We start from the raw sequence: 15,397 nt of genomic DNA, 5'->3' as shown, positions 1-15,397 counted from the left end.
TCTCGCTCAACTTCACTCTACTCCTTTATTTGTTCTTATTCCCCTTTGATCCTTGGGTGAATGCAGCATCGCTAGTGGATGCGAGGATCGTGTGATCCCATTACACGCTACATACACATATCGAAAAAGTAATTAATAGATTCATTGGTGCATCATTGAATCCCTCATCATCGTCCTCTTCCGTTAGGAGTTGATATCTGAAGGGCCGGTTTCTGCCACCTCTCTTCTGACCCCTTGGCCTTTGACCCCCGCCGCCGGTGGTGCACAGGAGGTGTTGGGCTACCGGATCGACCACCAGGTGTCCACCTACATCGTGGCCGTGCTCGAGTACATCTCGGCCGACATCCTCAAGCTGGCCGGCAACTACGTGCGCAACATCCGACACTTTGAGATCACCCAGCAGGACATCAAGGTGGCCATGTGCGCCGACAAGGTACCTGCAAATGCGCCGCAAGTGGCTGTGGAGCGACGGTGGCGCACGCACGGTTGGCTACGTACAGTGCGAAAGAAGTTCAACATACATCAAACAACGTCGCCAACAAAACTCGCATGCACACGAATCGGCATGTAGAGATTCAGACGAATTTTTACGATAAGGGGTCACGATAAAATTCCGGAATGTACAATTTATTCTTTTGATTATCTGGTGCATATAGCATGGAATCACTAACAGTGTTATTCATAGCGCCGATCACTGCTGGCCGAGTGACTGAGCCACACCGACTGTCCCCCTGTGTTCCCCCCACCGCCCCCCGACCCAGGTGCTGATGGACATGTTCCAGCAGGACGACGACGCCGACCTGTCCAGCGTGCTCTCGGGCGACGAGGAGCCGAGCGCGGCGTGCGAGCAGACGTACGACGATCTGGTGAAGGCGCTCATCGCCGAGGAGCGGCAGTACTTGCGCGAGCTCAACCTCATCCTGCGCGTCTTCCGCGAGCCGCTCGCGTCATCGCCGGGCCTCTTCTCCTCTCACGTGCGTGAGCATGCGCGTGTGCACGCCCGCGTACGTGTGCGTGAGCATGTGCGTGTGCGCGTGTGCACGCCCGCACACCCACGTACATGAGCGCGCGCGCGTGCACGCCCGTACCCGTGAAGCGCGTGCGTGAGCATGCGCGCGCGTGCATGCCCGTGTATGTGCGTGCGTGCCCGCGCGCCCGTGTACATGAGCGCGCGCATGCGCGTGTGCACGCCTGTGCGCGTGCTTTGTGTGCTTAGCCCCGGTACACGCTCTGTGGTGACGTCACCGTAACTTAGTGGCAAATGGCAGCTGTTGTTGTTGGTGTGCGTTTGTGCGTGCGTGCCCTGGTATTCGCGTGTTTGTTCGTCTGTGTCCATTCGTGTGTCTACGTGCAAATGTCGGCAGAGTGGGGAGTGCAGGTGGTGTATCTCAGTCAATCCATAATGCCTTCGTCGTCCTGTTACTTTTTGCCAGCGAGCTGTCCACACTTCATATGGCAAATGGAAGCTGTTTTATGTATATGTATGCGCATGCTTGTGCGTATGGGGGGCAGCCAGGTGTACAATTGATCAGACCACCCCTTTGTGTGCTATATCAACGTTTCTATGTGCATGTGAACAGCACTTGCCCCAGCAGGCAGTGTAGACTACACATGGAATCTTTGTTGTCCTTGTGCGCACTGGTGTGCACGCATGTGTCTGCCCACAAACCACAAGGCGGCACTCTTCATGCAGTGCGGAGAGAGTGGTTCATTGCGGACGTGTGCCATCTAGAACACAGTTGCAAAACTATCCCTTAAGGTCTGTATAAGCCAATATGTAGCAAATTTACATACGGTTTTTTAATCTTTGATTCAAACTCCACGCCTGAAGCAGTGCTGGCCTAATGCTCTCACCCAGTTGAAGCATCAGCTTCTCAAGCCACACGGCCATCTCTGGATCGATCACCAGTGTGTTCAGGCGCCGGGTCAGACTTGTGCTTTACTGGCCATGCGGTGCCACAAGATGTCGTTGCTTCACCGTGCTGTGTCGCACCGCGCCACAGGACTTGGACATGGTGTTCAGCCGCATCCTGGACGTGCACGAGCTGACCGTGAAGCTGCTGGGCCTCATGGAAGACACGGTGGAGATGACAGATGAGAGCAGCCCTCACCCGCTCGTGGGCAGCTGTTTCGAGGACATGGCTGAGGTGACAACGCTGGCTCACTCGCTCACCTGCTCACTTGTTTGCCTGCTCGCTCACCTACTCGCACACCTACTCACATACTCGCTCACCGACCACCTGCTCACTCGCTCGCCTTACTCTACTACTCACCTCCTCAGTCGCTCACTCACTCACTTGCTCACCTGCCCACTCTCTCACTTGCTCACCTCCCCACTTGCTCACTTGCTGACCTGCTCACCCATTCACCCATGCACACTCACCTGTGAAAAATAACAATCAATGTTCCACCACTGCAACTTCTGTGCCAGCCTTGTTACATTCCAGGCGCCCTCTTTAGCAATGAAAGTTTACTGATGGGGTGGGCGGGGGGGGTGTCAAGGGACATGACCTGCATTTGCTGGAGTTCTGAACGCTGGCTGATAGAAGGTTACAAAACAAATGTGCAGCTGTAATTGCTGCAGTGATGATGACTCCCTGACAGGATACCTTGGCATTGTGGTCATACCGTAGAAGACTCGCAGAAAGGTCACAGGACAAACAACCCATGAATTGTGGGTGGAGGGTTGAAAGCTTGTTGATCGGGGGTCACAGAAAACATGCGTTGAGTTGGGAGAGCTTTTTCTCGGTTTAGACAAAAAACTAGCCGCAATGCAGTGTAGTAAGAAATGTTTGAATTGAATTGACGACGTTAATATATGTTTTTTAATCTCCACCCTCTCCTCCATGACTAGGAGCAAGCGTTTGACCCCTACGAGATCTACACGCAGGAGATCCTGCGCTCTGGCTACCACGACCACTTCCTCGGCCTCATGTCCAAGCCTGGGGCCGCAAACTACCTCCGCGTGCGTCCCGATCCCACGGCCCCACACACACCCTGCCTCACCACCCACCCTGCCCCACCCCCCACACTGCCTCACCACCCACTTCCCTACACACACCCACTCTTGTGTGATCTCTTCAGAATTCATCGCACTTTGTATACAGCTTCATCTCTTTTAACGGCTCATTCTGTCTGTGTCTGCATGCGTACGTTTGTGCGTGTACGTGGGTGTGTGTGGGTGTGTACGTTGGTGGCGTTTACACGTGTGTGTGTGTACGTGGGTGTTTGTACACGCGTGTGTGTGTGGGGAACGATCGTGTAGCAGTTAGCGCGCTACACTACGGACCCAGGAACCCGAGTTTGATTCCCACTCACGGCCAACACCAGTGACGATTTTCTGAACCAGTCCTAGGCCTCCCCTAGGTCGACTCGGCCTCAAATGACTACCTGGCGCAGTGTGTAGTAAACATCGCCACTGGGGAGACAAAAGCTGTCGGACGTAGTACTGGCCACCCCCTCGCGTGCCTTTCTTGCCTTCATAGCTGCTCGCTAACAGCACTTGCCCCAACAATCTGTGATGGCTATATGGGGCATTCTTTGTGTTTGTGCGCTGGTGGTTTTGTGCATCCCTTAGTCGATTGGTGAGGGCTTCAAGGAGGCAGTGCAGTACATGCTCCCGCGTCTGCTGCTGCGCCCGATCTACCACTGCCTGCACTACTTTGAGCTACTCAAGGTGGGGCGGCTGCCATTGGTCACCTGACATCGCACTCTTGCACACTTGCTGATGTACACTCATGTTAACACTCTCGCTTCAGCACCCTCACTCTCACAGCACGCACGAACTCTCATCCACATTCACTCTTACACACTCACTCACCGACACGCTGACCCACTTACTAAATCATTCACCCCCTCAACTCAATAAATCCTTCACTCAATGACTCAGCCCACGCACTAATTCACTCATCTCACTCAATTGCTGACACGCTATCTTACTCACACTCGTGCTGTCCCCCACAAACAACAGTTTGCTAACGCGACAATCATTCATCCATCGTGTCATCTCTCTGCCTCTCTCCCCGCGTGTGTCTCGTCAACGCTCCCACCTTCGCCATCCCTCGCCACCCCCCTCTCTGCCTGCGTCACCGTGCGCAGCAACTGGAGGAGAAGAGCGAGGAGGAGGAGGACCGCGAGTGCCTGAAACAGGCCATCACGGCACTGCTCAACCTGCAGAGCAGCATCGAGCGCACTTGCGCACGCCACCTGCCCAAGCGCCGTCTCAGGTGAGCTGCCTGCTCTCTCTCTGTCCCTCCGCACAGGCTCTGCGACTTGGATCCGTGTGCCTCCCCCGCTCCGTGCCGGTCTTGGGGTGGCGTGACTCGTACTGCTCCCCCCCCCACCTGCTGGTCAGTGCAGTGTTGGTGAAGGGGAGTGCTCGGTGGTGAGCGGTATCTGAGCCTTACCTCGTTCTCCTCTAACTCGACTCAAATGACCGTCTGGCACAACACTGGGCAGACAAAAGTGGCCGAGCATACACGGTGCACACTACTACACCACCCCCTCCTAGTCAGGCTGGCCTCAGCAGGCGTTCACTAAAAGCGCCTGCCTCCACAATCTGTGAGTCTAATCAGGCGATCTCTGCCTTTTTGTGGTACGCGTGCACACGTGTTGTCGTGCCCCTGTGTGCGCCCGTGGCGGTGCGTGCGTGCGTCCACTGCTCCCCCCCCCTCCCCCCCCTTGCGGCCCACCTGCCCCGTTCCCATGATGCCGCGGGCACCAGCGAGCCGGCGCACCGCTTCTACATGAGCCCCATGCGCAGCAAGCACCTGGCTCTGCGGCGCATGCACGAGATCCAGAAGAGCATCGATGGCTGGGAAGGCCGCGACATCAGCCAGTGCTGCAGCCAGCTGCTCACAGAGGGGCCCCTGGCGCGCGCCGGCGCCAAGCACGAGCGCTACGTCTTCCTGTTCGACGGGCTGCTCGTGAGCTGCAAGCCGCTCGGCCACCACGGTCCGCCGCGCCTGCCGGGCTCCAGCAGCAGCTCCGAGTACCGACTCAAGGTGGGCGACCGCGGCGGCGGGGGGGGGGGGAATGAGAGGGTGGGGAAAGGAGCAACGCGAAGGCGCTCGCGGTGGAGTTTGTTTGGATGCTGGCGTGCGGTTGTGCGCGTCACTGCGGTGACGTCAGCTTCACTTAGTGGAGATGGGTGGCTGCTGTTGTTTTTGTTGGTTTATTATATTTATCGAGGTTGGACTTGTGTGGGGTCCCTTCAGTGATGTTCTTTGGCAGGCGAGCATAAATTGGCTGAGTTGACGGGGTCGGTTGGAGCATGCACGTAGAGGTCTTGCTTGGCTGGGCTGACAGGGTGTGGGCTAGACAACATTGGGACCTGGAGTTGAGCGCACTGGCCACAACAAAGAACGCAATTCCACGTAGCTCAGCTCCGAGCGATGGAACCACTGGGCTCGACTCCAGGTCCCAGCCACCTGTGAGTAACAGATTCAGCCTGGGCACCAATGATTGCACAAAAAATAAAACCTCCCAACTATATTTTCACTCGGATAAATTCCAGTTACACAACAACCACTGCGGCTGCCGGCGCCCAGCGACTACCGCTTGCTTTGACTGCTGTGCATTGAAAATGTTTCTCTGTATCAGGGCATTTGAGGGAAAAAGTGCGGCACCCGCCGATTGTGAATAAAAAGGTCACTTTGAAGACACCTCAGTACTTCTGTGGAATCGCAAACCACTGGTTGTTGTGTAACATGCGCGTTTAGTCACCGCTTTGCTAGCATTCCGAATACTTCATCTCACGTCATGATACCAGTGTGCGCACAGTCGGCATTAAAAAAATCGGCGTAGTTCTCACAGGCAGTGACCTAAAACCTGCCTCGGACGATCCGCTGTTGCCCGCCGCACAGGAGAAGCTGCAGGTGCGCAAGGCGCGCATCACGGACAAGGACGACTCCTCCGACTACCGCCACGCCTTCGAGATCACGTGCCGCGACTCGGACGGCGCCTCGGGCCTGGCGGGACTGCCTCCCGGCGGCCCCGGCGTGGCGGCCGGCCTGGCCTCGGGCGGCGTTCTCTCTTCCGCCGGCAGCCTCCTGCCGGGCCTGCCGGGCGGCGGGGGCGGCGGCGCGGGCGGAGGGCCCGGCGGGGGCGGGGGGCTCGGCGGCGGCGGCGGCGTCTGCATGGTGAGCGGCGGCGTGATGATGATGGGCGGCGGCGGCGGGATGGGCGGCGCCGGGATGATCATCATCGGGGGCAACGGCGGCTACGGCTACGGCGGATCGGGTGGCGGAGGAGGCAGCGGTGGCGGCACGTCGATCGTGTTCTGTGCGCGGACGGCCGACGACAAGGACGCGTGGATGGCGGCGCTGATCGCGCTGCAGTACCGCAGCACCCTGGAGCGCATGCTCGACGCCGCGCTGGCGCAGGAGGAGAAGGAGCGGCCGCTGCGGCTGCCGGCGCCCAGCGACTACCGCTTCGCCCTGGAGGACTCGGACGAGAACATCTTGTTCGAGGAGAGCGTCCAGGCCAAGTCGGGCATTCCCATCATCCGCGGAGGCACCGTGCTCAAGCTCATTGAGAGGCTCACGTACCACATGTACGCAGGTACGGAGACGGCGGCAGGCTCGTCCTGCGATCCAGCAGTCGAGGAGGGTGGCGTTGGTGAATCTCGTGCGGATTGTAGTTCCTTCTGTGTGCTTTTGTTCACCTTCACGGTAATATTTTTCTTGCGTGTAGATCGCTGGCAGTCCCGCGGTTCACCGCTGCTTGCAAGCGAGCGTTGGTAGCTCACAAGCATTTGCCAAAAGGAAAAACCCGCTGGGTTGAGAGGTAGCCAGGAGATGGCAGTACAAGTCTTTGAGTGTTATCTCCTGCCACTCCCTTAATGTATGTATGTTGAACTTATTTTGCTGGCAAAGCATCCCAATGCAGACTCGTCCTGAAGGTATTTTTTTCTGCGTAATTAAATTTAATCACCAATGTTGTAATCACAATCTTCAAAGCAAAGGCCCTTGGCGTATAATATAAAATGGCCAGGAACGGACACAGCTAGAGTAAGATCGTGTGTAAGAGTCTTTACGTTTCTTGAATTGACTCCGGTTATAACCACAGCTTGCAGTCTTGTGAGTTTCTGCCTTCAATCGCTTATCACTTTCCGATTCGCGTTGCTGTCTGAAGCCACGTTTAGTCCTCGGCGGTTTTTCAACGGTCATCGATCGCCAGGATGTGGGAATCCTGGCGATCGATGACCGTTGGCGATGAGCTTGTGATGGTGATGGTCAGCGAGCAGGTGCCCGAGGGCGACCACGCCAGTGCTTCGTGCCGCCAGATCTTCATAGCCTGTTTGTGTTTTTTTCTCCGCACAGATCCAAACTTTGTGCGAACCTTCCTGACCACGTACCGCTCGTTCTGCAAACCCCAGGAGCTGCTGGATCTGCTCATCGAACGGTGAGGAGGCTGCACGGTGGTGTCGTAGAGAGTTGCGTTCTGGCGAGGGCTAAATATTTGCTTTCGTTCGGTCTCGGTTGCGTGTCCGTGATCGTGAACACCACGCTCCCTCCAACAGCAACCGCACGATCCCATGTGCCAAGCATGTGTTGGTGTTTGAGCGTTACTCTTGCAACAGTTCAGGATGGTAGACCAACACTATCATGTTCGGTTTAAGTGTTTCTCTCATTAAATATCCACACTTCCTTATATTATTCGTAAATGTAGCATTATGGTGAACACATTCTTTTAGGTAATAGTCTAAATTGAATGTGATTGGATAATTTGTGCACCAGTGAATTTTCCTAACTAACAGGTTGTCTAGATTCAGTTGTCTGTAGTTAACATTCATACGTGTGATTGGTGAGCATCACACTAACAAACAGGAGTCGCTCGCCGCAGAGTGAGGTTTAACGCGTTCCTTACAATTATCCGCCATGAACTCAAGCTGTTGTCCTCTGCAAGCCCGTGATGTTTAGCACTTGCAATCGACTGGTTGTTGAGGAGCGCTCTGTGAATGAATCGATGTGTTGATGACGGACGGGCGTGGGCGGCGTCGTCATCTTGTGCGAAGTCGCCCGTCATTACCTGTCGTCGTCATTGCCCGTCGTCGTCATCGCCTGTCGTCTCCGCAGGTTCAAGATCCCCGACCCAAAGCCGTCAGACGCCGACCGCCTGGCGCTGGAGCAGGGAGAGCAGCCGATGAGTGCCGAGCTGAAGCGCTTCCGCAAGGAGTACGTGCAGCCCGTGCAGCTCAGGTGAGTCCGCCCCGAGTGCCCGCGTGCTCGTCGGTGCTCCGGTGCTCTCGCCAGCGCTGGTGGTGGTCACCGATGAGGCCGATGTGAGTTCTGTTTGGCCCTTAGGGGCCTTAGGAATTGTGGGAGTTCTCTTTGTAGCTGAGGGACTGGAGGAGTCCTCCAAGTCCTCGTACGGCACTCGGAGCGTGAGACTGTAAGGAGTTTAGCCGGTATGGTGGCACCTGCCACTGGTCTGGTACTTGAGAGACGAGGATTGGTGGATAATACAGTTTTGTGAAACTCCCAAGCCGGCTGGGCTGTAAAGAAGCCAGGAGATCACATCACAACAAATTGATTATTTAATCCATCTGTGTGAGGTTTTTAGTGTTATCCCCTTATATGCCTGGGTATTTTCAAGGTTCTCTGGTCTCCTCACATATGCCAAACATTCATAAATTAAAAACATCCCAATCCTGGATTTTCTTGAAAAATTCTTGAGACTTGAAATCTTCAAAAAGTCTTGATGATTTCTTGGAAAAATAATAAATAGCAGGCATCTACAAGTTGTGGAGATTTTCTTAATGCTCTCGGCATTAATAGTCCTGGGGTTTTGTGTTTAAGCCTCTGCAGTTCCCTTTTCGCTCTGGGAGAAATCAGAATGCTGGGTTTTATCTTAAAGCCTGTGGGTTTCTCGAATGCCATCTGAGCTTAACCAGTTCTGCTGACTGCCCGTATTTATCGGTCGCTAGAACGTGGAGTCGTCGAAATACCCGTCAATCGTTGGGCGTGCCGCCCTGCGGGCAACGGCGCAGGCCGTGGTTGGTAACCGCCGTCGCGATCTGCCGTGCCGCCGCGCAGGGTGCTGAACGTGTGCCGCCACTGGGTGGAGCACCACTTCTACGACTTTGAGCGCGACCCGCAGCTGCTCAGCACCCTGGAGGACTTCATCCGGGAGGTCCGGGGTGAGTGGCGCCCACGGCGCGTTTGTGCATGCGTGCTGAGTGGGGGCGTGGCGGGGGGGGGTGGGAGGAGAGGTCACAGGGTCGTCAGATCAAATGGGAGTGAGGTCACAGGCAAGTGATGTCACGCGAGAATGAGGTCGTGTGCGTCACACAGGAGTGTGGTAATTCATAAGTCAGACAGTGACATCATGACTTGACTCTATCACATAGCTTTACTACTTCTAGTAGAAATAAAACGAATTCCATGGAATAATTGAGCCAATGGCTTCTGCAGCATAAGGCACGTGGAGCATTCCCACTGAATCATCGTGTTCATGTATCTCAGGGCCCCTGACGTCATCTTGTCGTGCCTGACGTCATCTCGTCGTGCGGCTCGGAAAGTGACATTATTGCTCGTAAAATACTTCCAAGATAAAATGCTTGTTTGGAAGTCTTTACAGAATCCATGCGTAGGCAAGATTTTTCATCCTCATCTGGGAATCGCATCGTTCTTTAAGTGACAGCGGCGGTGGTGGCGGCCGTGCTGTTAACCGACAGAGCCCGTGCCTCCGCCCCCTCCCAGGCAAGGCGATGCGCAAGTGGGTGGAGTCCATCACCAAGATCATCCAGCGCAAGACGCAGGCGCAGACGCAGCCCAACGGGCCGAGCCACAGCCTCACGTTCGAGAGCTCCCCGCCGCCCGTCGAGTGGCACATCAGCCGGCCCAACCAGGCGGACAGCTTCGACGTGCTCACGCTGCACCCCATCGAGATTGCGCGCCAGCTCACGCTCATCGAGTCCGAGCTCTACAGGTGAGCGGCGCCATCGGCGGTGGTGCCCATCGTGATTGCGACGGTGGTAGGGTGTCCGCCAGCGGCGGCAGGAATGCCCTTCCTCGTGGCGCGCGTGCGAGGTGGCGGCAGAGGCGGCGGCGGAGGCGGCGTTGCTATCGAGGGTGCTGGCGGTGCAACCGCACCGTGGCTATTTCGCGTAAATAAGTCACTGTTATTATTTCCCTTGTACACCCTGATCAAAAGTATACCACGTGTGTGTGCTCCACGCAGGGCGGTGCAGCCCTCTGAGCTCGTGGGCAGCGTGTGGACCAAGGAGGACAAGGAGATCAACTCCCCAAACCTACTGCGCATGATCCGCCACACCACCAACCTTACGCTGTGGTTCGAGAAGTGAGTGAACCCCGCCCACACCGTGCAGAAAAGCCTTGACCCCCACGAGCTTTTATCTTTAACCCTCCACCTTGTGGATTTTAGCGTTAATGTCAACACGACTCGTAGCAGTGTGGTGGCGCTTGCCTGCGATGCGGTGCTTTAGAGGTAAGGGAAAGGTTGATGAATCGCGAATGTTGGCCAGAAGGAGATGGCAGGACAGCAAATAAATAATCGAGTCTGTCTCTGCAGACATTTGAATGTTATCCACTTGTTTGTGTGGGTTGTCTCCCAAGTCCTCAGGTTTCCTCCTTATGCAAAACACTATAGACATGTACCAATTAACCCATTGTAACACTCTCCTGAAAAAAAAGTTTTCAGACTGAGCGAGGCTTTCCTGGATAGATAACGTAACTTTATAATATTAATAGCAACCACTGCTTTTGGCCAGATCACCCAGGAATTTGACTAATCTCTTCGGATCTTGGAAACTAAGCAAGGTTGAGCTTGGACAGCGCTTGGATGGGTGACCACCTTGATAAAAGGTTGTGGATCTACGTTATAGGCAGCAGTAGGCAGTGTAGCAAAATCCATTGTACCGTACTTTTAAACTCCCAAATCTTTGCTCTCTGTTTTCACCAACCCTTCACCACCAGTATGGTGAACTTTGGTCAAATAACCTCGATAAGCCACACGGCGTGGGGAATCCCTCGTCCAGCAGCGGATTGACAAAGGGCTGTACACGTACAATATGACTACCCAATATTTGTATACCATTAATTTGTACCAATCCTTCTGCTCGCTGTAGACTTTGTCTCCGAGTCTCGGGGCCGTCTCCTCTTTCCGCTCTGTAGCCGTGTTGTGTCCGTCATCTCCTCTTATGCCACTTCACACCGCTCCCATCCCTTGTCCGCCTGCGCGCTTTTGCCCGGGGGGTCGTTGCACACAGGTGCCTCGTGGAGGCGGAGAACTTTGAGGAGCGCGTGGCGGTGATGACGCGCATCATCGAGGTGGCGCAGGTCTTCCAGGAGCTCAACAACTTCAACGGGGTCCTGGAGGTGGTGAGCGCCATGAGCTCGGCGCCAGTCTACCGCCTGCACCACACGCTCGAGGTGACGCCCGCGTGCGTGTCCACGCGTGCCCGCGTCTGTGTAGTCCGTTGGGTACACACGCCGAGATTTCCTGCCCCCGGTGACTGTGTTGCCAACTCCTTGCCCATGTTCAAGTTCAGACTCGAGACTCTTGTGTGTGCCCCAGTGTGCCTGTATGTGATCACATAGCAATACTTGATTTGGTTGTTGTGAGACGTATCAGTTTAACGGTCTCGGAACTTGTCTCAGACCTCCGCTTGGCCAGTAATCCTTAAATGGGCGATTTGGGTCCAATATTTGGATATATAAAGGTGGCTGGCCATGTGTGGTGCTGGCTCTGAAATTTGACTTGTGCCATACTGGCCTTAAAAAAGGGGCTCACAAACAACATTTTCTTGGACCGTTTTTCCAGGCTTTTAAGGGCAAGCGCACACGTGTGCGTGCATTCTGTACGTTGATACAAGGCAACTTTGATCGTTGCATCAGAATTCCCTTGAGAGCTCTATTCAGGTTTCATTGGTGAGTGTGTGTACGCGCGTCTGCTGCACTGTCTTGTGCGTGCTCGCTCACTCTTCCGCCCGCTCGGGCTTCATTCGTTCTCAGAAAGTAGCGGAGAGCAAGAGGAAAGCGCTGGATGAGGCGTCGGAGCTCATGGACGATCACTACAAGAAGTATCAGCTCAAGCTGCGCTCCATCAACCCGCCCTGCGTGCCGTTTTTTGGTACGACCCCGACCTGAGACCGCCTCTGATCCCCGCAGCGAGCTCCCCCGCCTTCGTCTTAGTCCCGTTTCCGTGACGATGACCCGTGGGCGGTGCCCATCGTCACTGGTGGCCGTCAGCCAGTGGTGGACATTTCATATTATTGTGGCCGCGACCAGTCGCTCTCTCTAGGACGGCCACTGTTAACTTCCAACAATGGGGTACTTATTTTAGCAACCCTTTAGGTGTGATTAGCTGAGTCGACTATTAATTATGCATCACGATCACTTCCTGCAGTGGTTGGTGTGATTTTCGTTTTGTAACAATCCCACGCAGGAATCTACCTTACGAACATTCTCAAGACGGAGGAGGGAAACCCAGACTTCCTGAAGCGGCACGGCAAGGAGCTCATCAACTTCAGCAAACGTCGCAAGGTGGCGGAGATCACGGGCGAGATCCAACAGTACCAGAACCAGCCGTACTGCCTGCGCACCGAGCCCGACATACGGGTGAGTGGCTCGTGCGCACACACACACGCGCACACACTCTGGCTCAATCACATACACACCTGCTCACACAAACACAAAGATCCCCCCCAGTATAGCCTCTTACAGCCTGATGGGGTAAGTGCTATGAGCAAGCACCTACAAAGGCCAGAACGGTATTACACGAAGCGGGGGGGGGGGGTGGTAGGTTAGCCTGCATAACGCCTGGCTGCCCGAGTGGAGATGTATACACACACCATACCAGGTACTCATTTAAGGTTGAGTTGACCTAGGGGAGGTCCAGGACCCGTTCAAATATTCTAAATTTTTATTACTCATGAGTGGTAAATGAACTCGGGTCTCTGGATTCGTACAGCAGTGTGCTAACCACTACACCTCACGATCACAAACCATATGCGCTGGTCACACACTGCTCCTCAACTGAAACTCCCATTTATTGCTTTGGGGTCTGCTGCCTGGATATTGTCTCTCCACGTGCTCCTATTCAGTATCCAACCGTACCCTCCCATCTCACCCTCGGTCTCCCTCCACTCCTAAGCCCTGCACCGGTAGCATCTCCACAGCCCTTCCCATTGCATCTTCTTCGACTCCTCTCAACACGTGCCAAAACCATCTCCAACGTCTCACCTCTCCGATCATTTTGGGACCCCCTTTGCCAGCACTTAAATATGATAATAGGTTTTTCCCCTTTTTTCTGGCAACAAAACAGCCGTGTTAAGATATTCATATTCACGTGACTTTACCGAAAGAACCAAGAATATGAATCCCTGCAGCCACGAAAGCTTTAAATCAAAATTTAGGTGTTAAGATGTTAAAACACCAAACTGAAACCTTTTACAAGGAATCATGTCTGCATTAACCACAATGCTTGTGGTCTGATCATCTTTATAATATTATAATATTAATAATTCCTGCTCGGGCTCAAACTCGTTAAGTCTTCCTCCTTTCCCTTCTCTAGATTACAAACATCTGCCTCGGCCTTCTTATCTCTGTCCTTTCTCACACCCTTCTTTGTTCTTTGCGAGTATGCTTGTATGTATGTTGAACTTCTTTCGCGTCGTGCGTAGCCAACCGTGCCAATCGCGCGCTCTGAATTGTCGGCGCGTGACCTCGCGGGCGAGGGTGGGGCGGCTTCCTCTGACTCTGCTGTTGGGCCCTCACAGAGGTTTTTTGAGAACCTGAACCCGATGGGCAACATGGAGGAGAAGGAATTCATGGACTACCTCTTCGACGAGTCGCTGAAGATCGAGCCTCGCCACGCCAAGCAGCCCACGAGATTTGTGAGTGCCCGACGCGCGGTGCGCACGTACACGCGTGTACACGCACGCGGCCTCGCATCTCCTCACGCCAACAAAACGTGCACCCAACGGCCGCGTGCGTCAACGCGAGCTCGCGCGCGTCGCCACGCACGTGGTCGAGACTTTACATACAGTACGTACAGCGGCTCAGCACAGTCGATGCTCGTGATCACAGTTTTAAGGGAGAGTTTCTTCGTTTGCTTTGCTACGACAAATTTTTGTCATAACACGGAAGCCGAAGTTAAAAATTGCAAATAATTTTAACTGCGTGAAGATGTTTATGACGGTGCGATCACACTGGCAGTGTGACGGATGCGAGGGCGACCGTATCGACGGCACCGATCCAACTGGCGAGGTCCCCATCCGTTCTTGACCCGGGGTGACCCCTTTCGCCCGCGCCTCCACAGCAACGTCGCACGAATTTCCCGCTGAAGTCGCCGGGCATCCGCCCGCGGCACACCTCCGCGTCGGGCACGCTGCGCGGGCACCCCATCGCGCTAGAGCGCGAACCGCGCAAGATCAGCTACAGCCGCATCCCTGAGAGCGACGGAGAGACGGCGGGCGCCGCCTCGACGCCCAACTCGCCCAACACGCCGCTCACGCCGCCACACTCGGCCGCCTCCGACACGGGCTCCGTGTTTGGCGAGGGAGAGAGCTCCACCTTCCCGACCACGCGTGAGTCGACACTCGGCCTGCGAGCTACGATGTGGCGGCGGTGGTGGTATTGGTGGTGACGGTGATGGCATTGGTGGTGACAGTGGTGGTGACATTACACAGAGCGCATCACATCGCTCAGTTTTATATCTAGTGTCTAAATGCAAGTCACATCTCAAGATACTTTTACAATTAAATAACTGAGTTGGCCGTTATCCAGCAGTAGGATTGACAAAAGATCTGTATATCCACGTACACATTTGAAGCCAACACGTGTGTCGTTTTAATTGTAGCTGGTACGATCAGTCCTTTTTAAGTTGTCGATCTATCGACTCAGCTTTACTTGGTTTGCAAGACGCCTCGGTGCGCAGCCTTTCCTGGCGAAGGCTGCGCCAGAGCACGAGCGTGTGCCGCTTGCTGCCAGGAGAGAGAGAGGAGGGGGGATTGAGGGTGTTGGGAGGCCACGGTTGAGTGACCGCAGCACCCAGCGTCATATATTTGGTCTGAATAAAAATCGATGCATTTCTCTCAAGGTCTATGTGACCTGTGTTGCAAATGCTGCAGTCGCACTGCCCGTACTGACGTTTGCGTTGCCAGGAACGGTGAGAGTGCTCACGGCGGCGAGACGCGGTCATCGATGAGACTGTAGGTTGCGTTGTTAAGCGGCACCGGCTTCAGCGGGTGACTTTTGAGAGCCGCAGAACCGAACGCCGCCTCTCTCCTCTCCCCCCGTTTGTCCTCGCCCCCACCAAGGATCCCCGTCCATCTCGAGTTTGTCCCGGGCGGAGGAGTGCTGCGTGCCTCCACCCCTTCCCCCTCGGCGGCGTCCCGACCTCGCGCCCACCGAGTCCTCACCTTCCAAGG

At 55.0% G+C, this 15,397-nt stretch overlaps 1 protein-coding gene across 1 annotated transcript in view; it reads left to right on the top strand.

The window, feature by feature from the left end:
• SOS1 (SOS Ras/Rac guanine nucleotide exchange factor 1) overlaps positions 1 to 15,397 on the top strand; it is a 43,183-nt gene that overhangs the window by 23,849 nt on the left and 3,937 nt on the right. The window contains exons 4-22 of the mRNA XM_032948449.2: positions 269 to 433; positions 762 to 974; positions 2,004 to 2,147; positions 2,855 to 2,965; positions 3,578 to 3,676; positions 4,099 to 4,226; positions 4,724 to 5,003; positions 5,865 to 6,561; positions 7,323 to 7,404; positions 8,079 to 8,201; positions 9,039 to 9,142; positions 9,705 to 9,933; positions 10,186 to 10,305; positions 11,234 to 11,396; positions 11,979 to 12,096; positions 12,412 to 12,584; positions 13,745 to 13,861; positions 14,287 to 14,554; positions 15,287 to 15,396. Of these exons, the coding sequence (XP_032804340.2) occupies positions 269 to 433; positions 762 to 974; positions 2,004 to 2,147; positions 2,855 to 2,965; positions 3,578 to 3,676; positions 4,099 to 4,226; positions 4,724 to 5,003; positions 5,865 to 6,561; positions 7,323 to 7,404; positions 8,079 to 8,201; positions 9,039 to 9,142; positions 9,705 to 9,933; positions 10,186 to 10,305; positions 11,234 to 11,396; positions 11,979 to 12,096; positions 12,412 to 12,584; positions 13,745 to 13,861; positions 14,287 to 14,554; positions 15,287 to 15,396 (3,444 nt within the window). The remainder of the gene's footprint in view (positions 1 to 268; positions 434 to 761; positions 975 to 2,003; positions 2,148 to 2,854; positions 2,966 to 3,577; positions 3,677 to 4,098; positions 4,227 to 4,723; positions 5,004 to 5,864; positions 6,562 to 7,322; positions 7,405 to 8,078; positions 8,202 to 9,038; positions 9,143 to 9,704; positions 9,934 to 10,185; positions 10,306 to 11,233; positions 11,397 to 11,978; positions 12,097 to 12,411; positions 12,585 to 13,744; positions 13,862 to 14,286; positions 14,555 to 15,286; position 15,397) is intronic.

Source organism: Petromyzon marinus, chromosome 6, assembly GCF_048934315.1.
Source record: "Petromyzon marinus isolate PM22_M1 ecotype Great Lakes invasive population chromosome 6, UKy_Petmar_22M1.pri1.0, whole genome shotgun sequence".
Taxonomy (NCBI): Eukaryota; Metazoa; Chordata; class Hyperoartia; order Petromyzontiformes; family Petromyzontidae; genus Petromyzon; species Petromyzon marinus.
The sequence above is the reverse complement of the archived record's forward strand: the minus strand, read 5'-3'. Positions and strand labels throughout refer to the sequence as shown.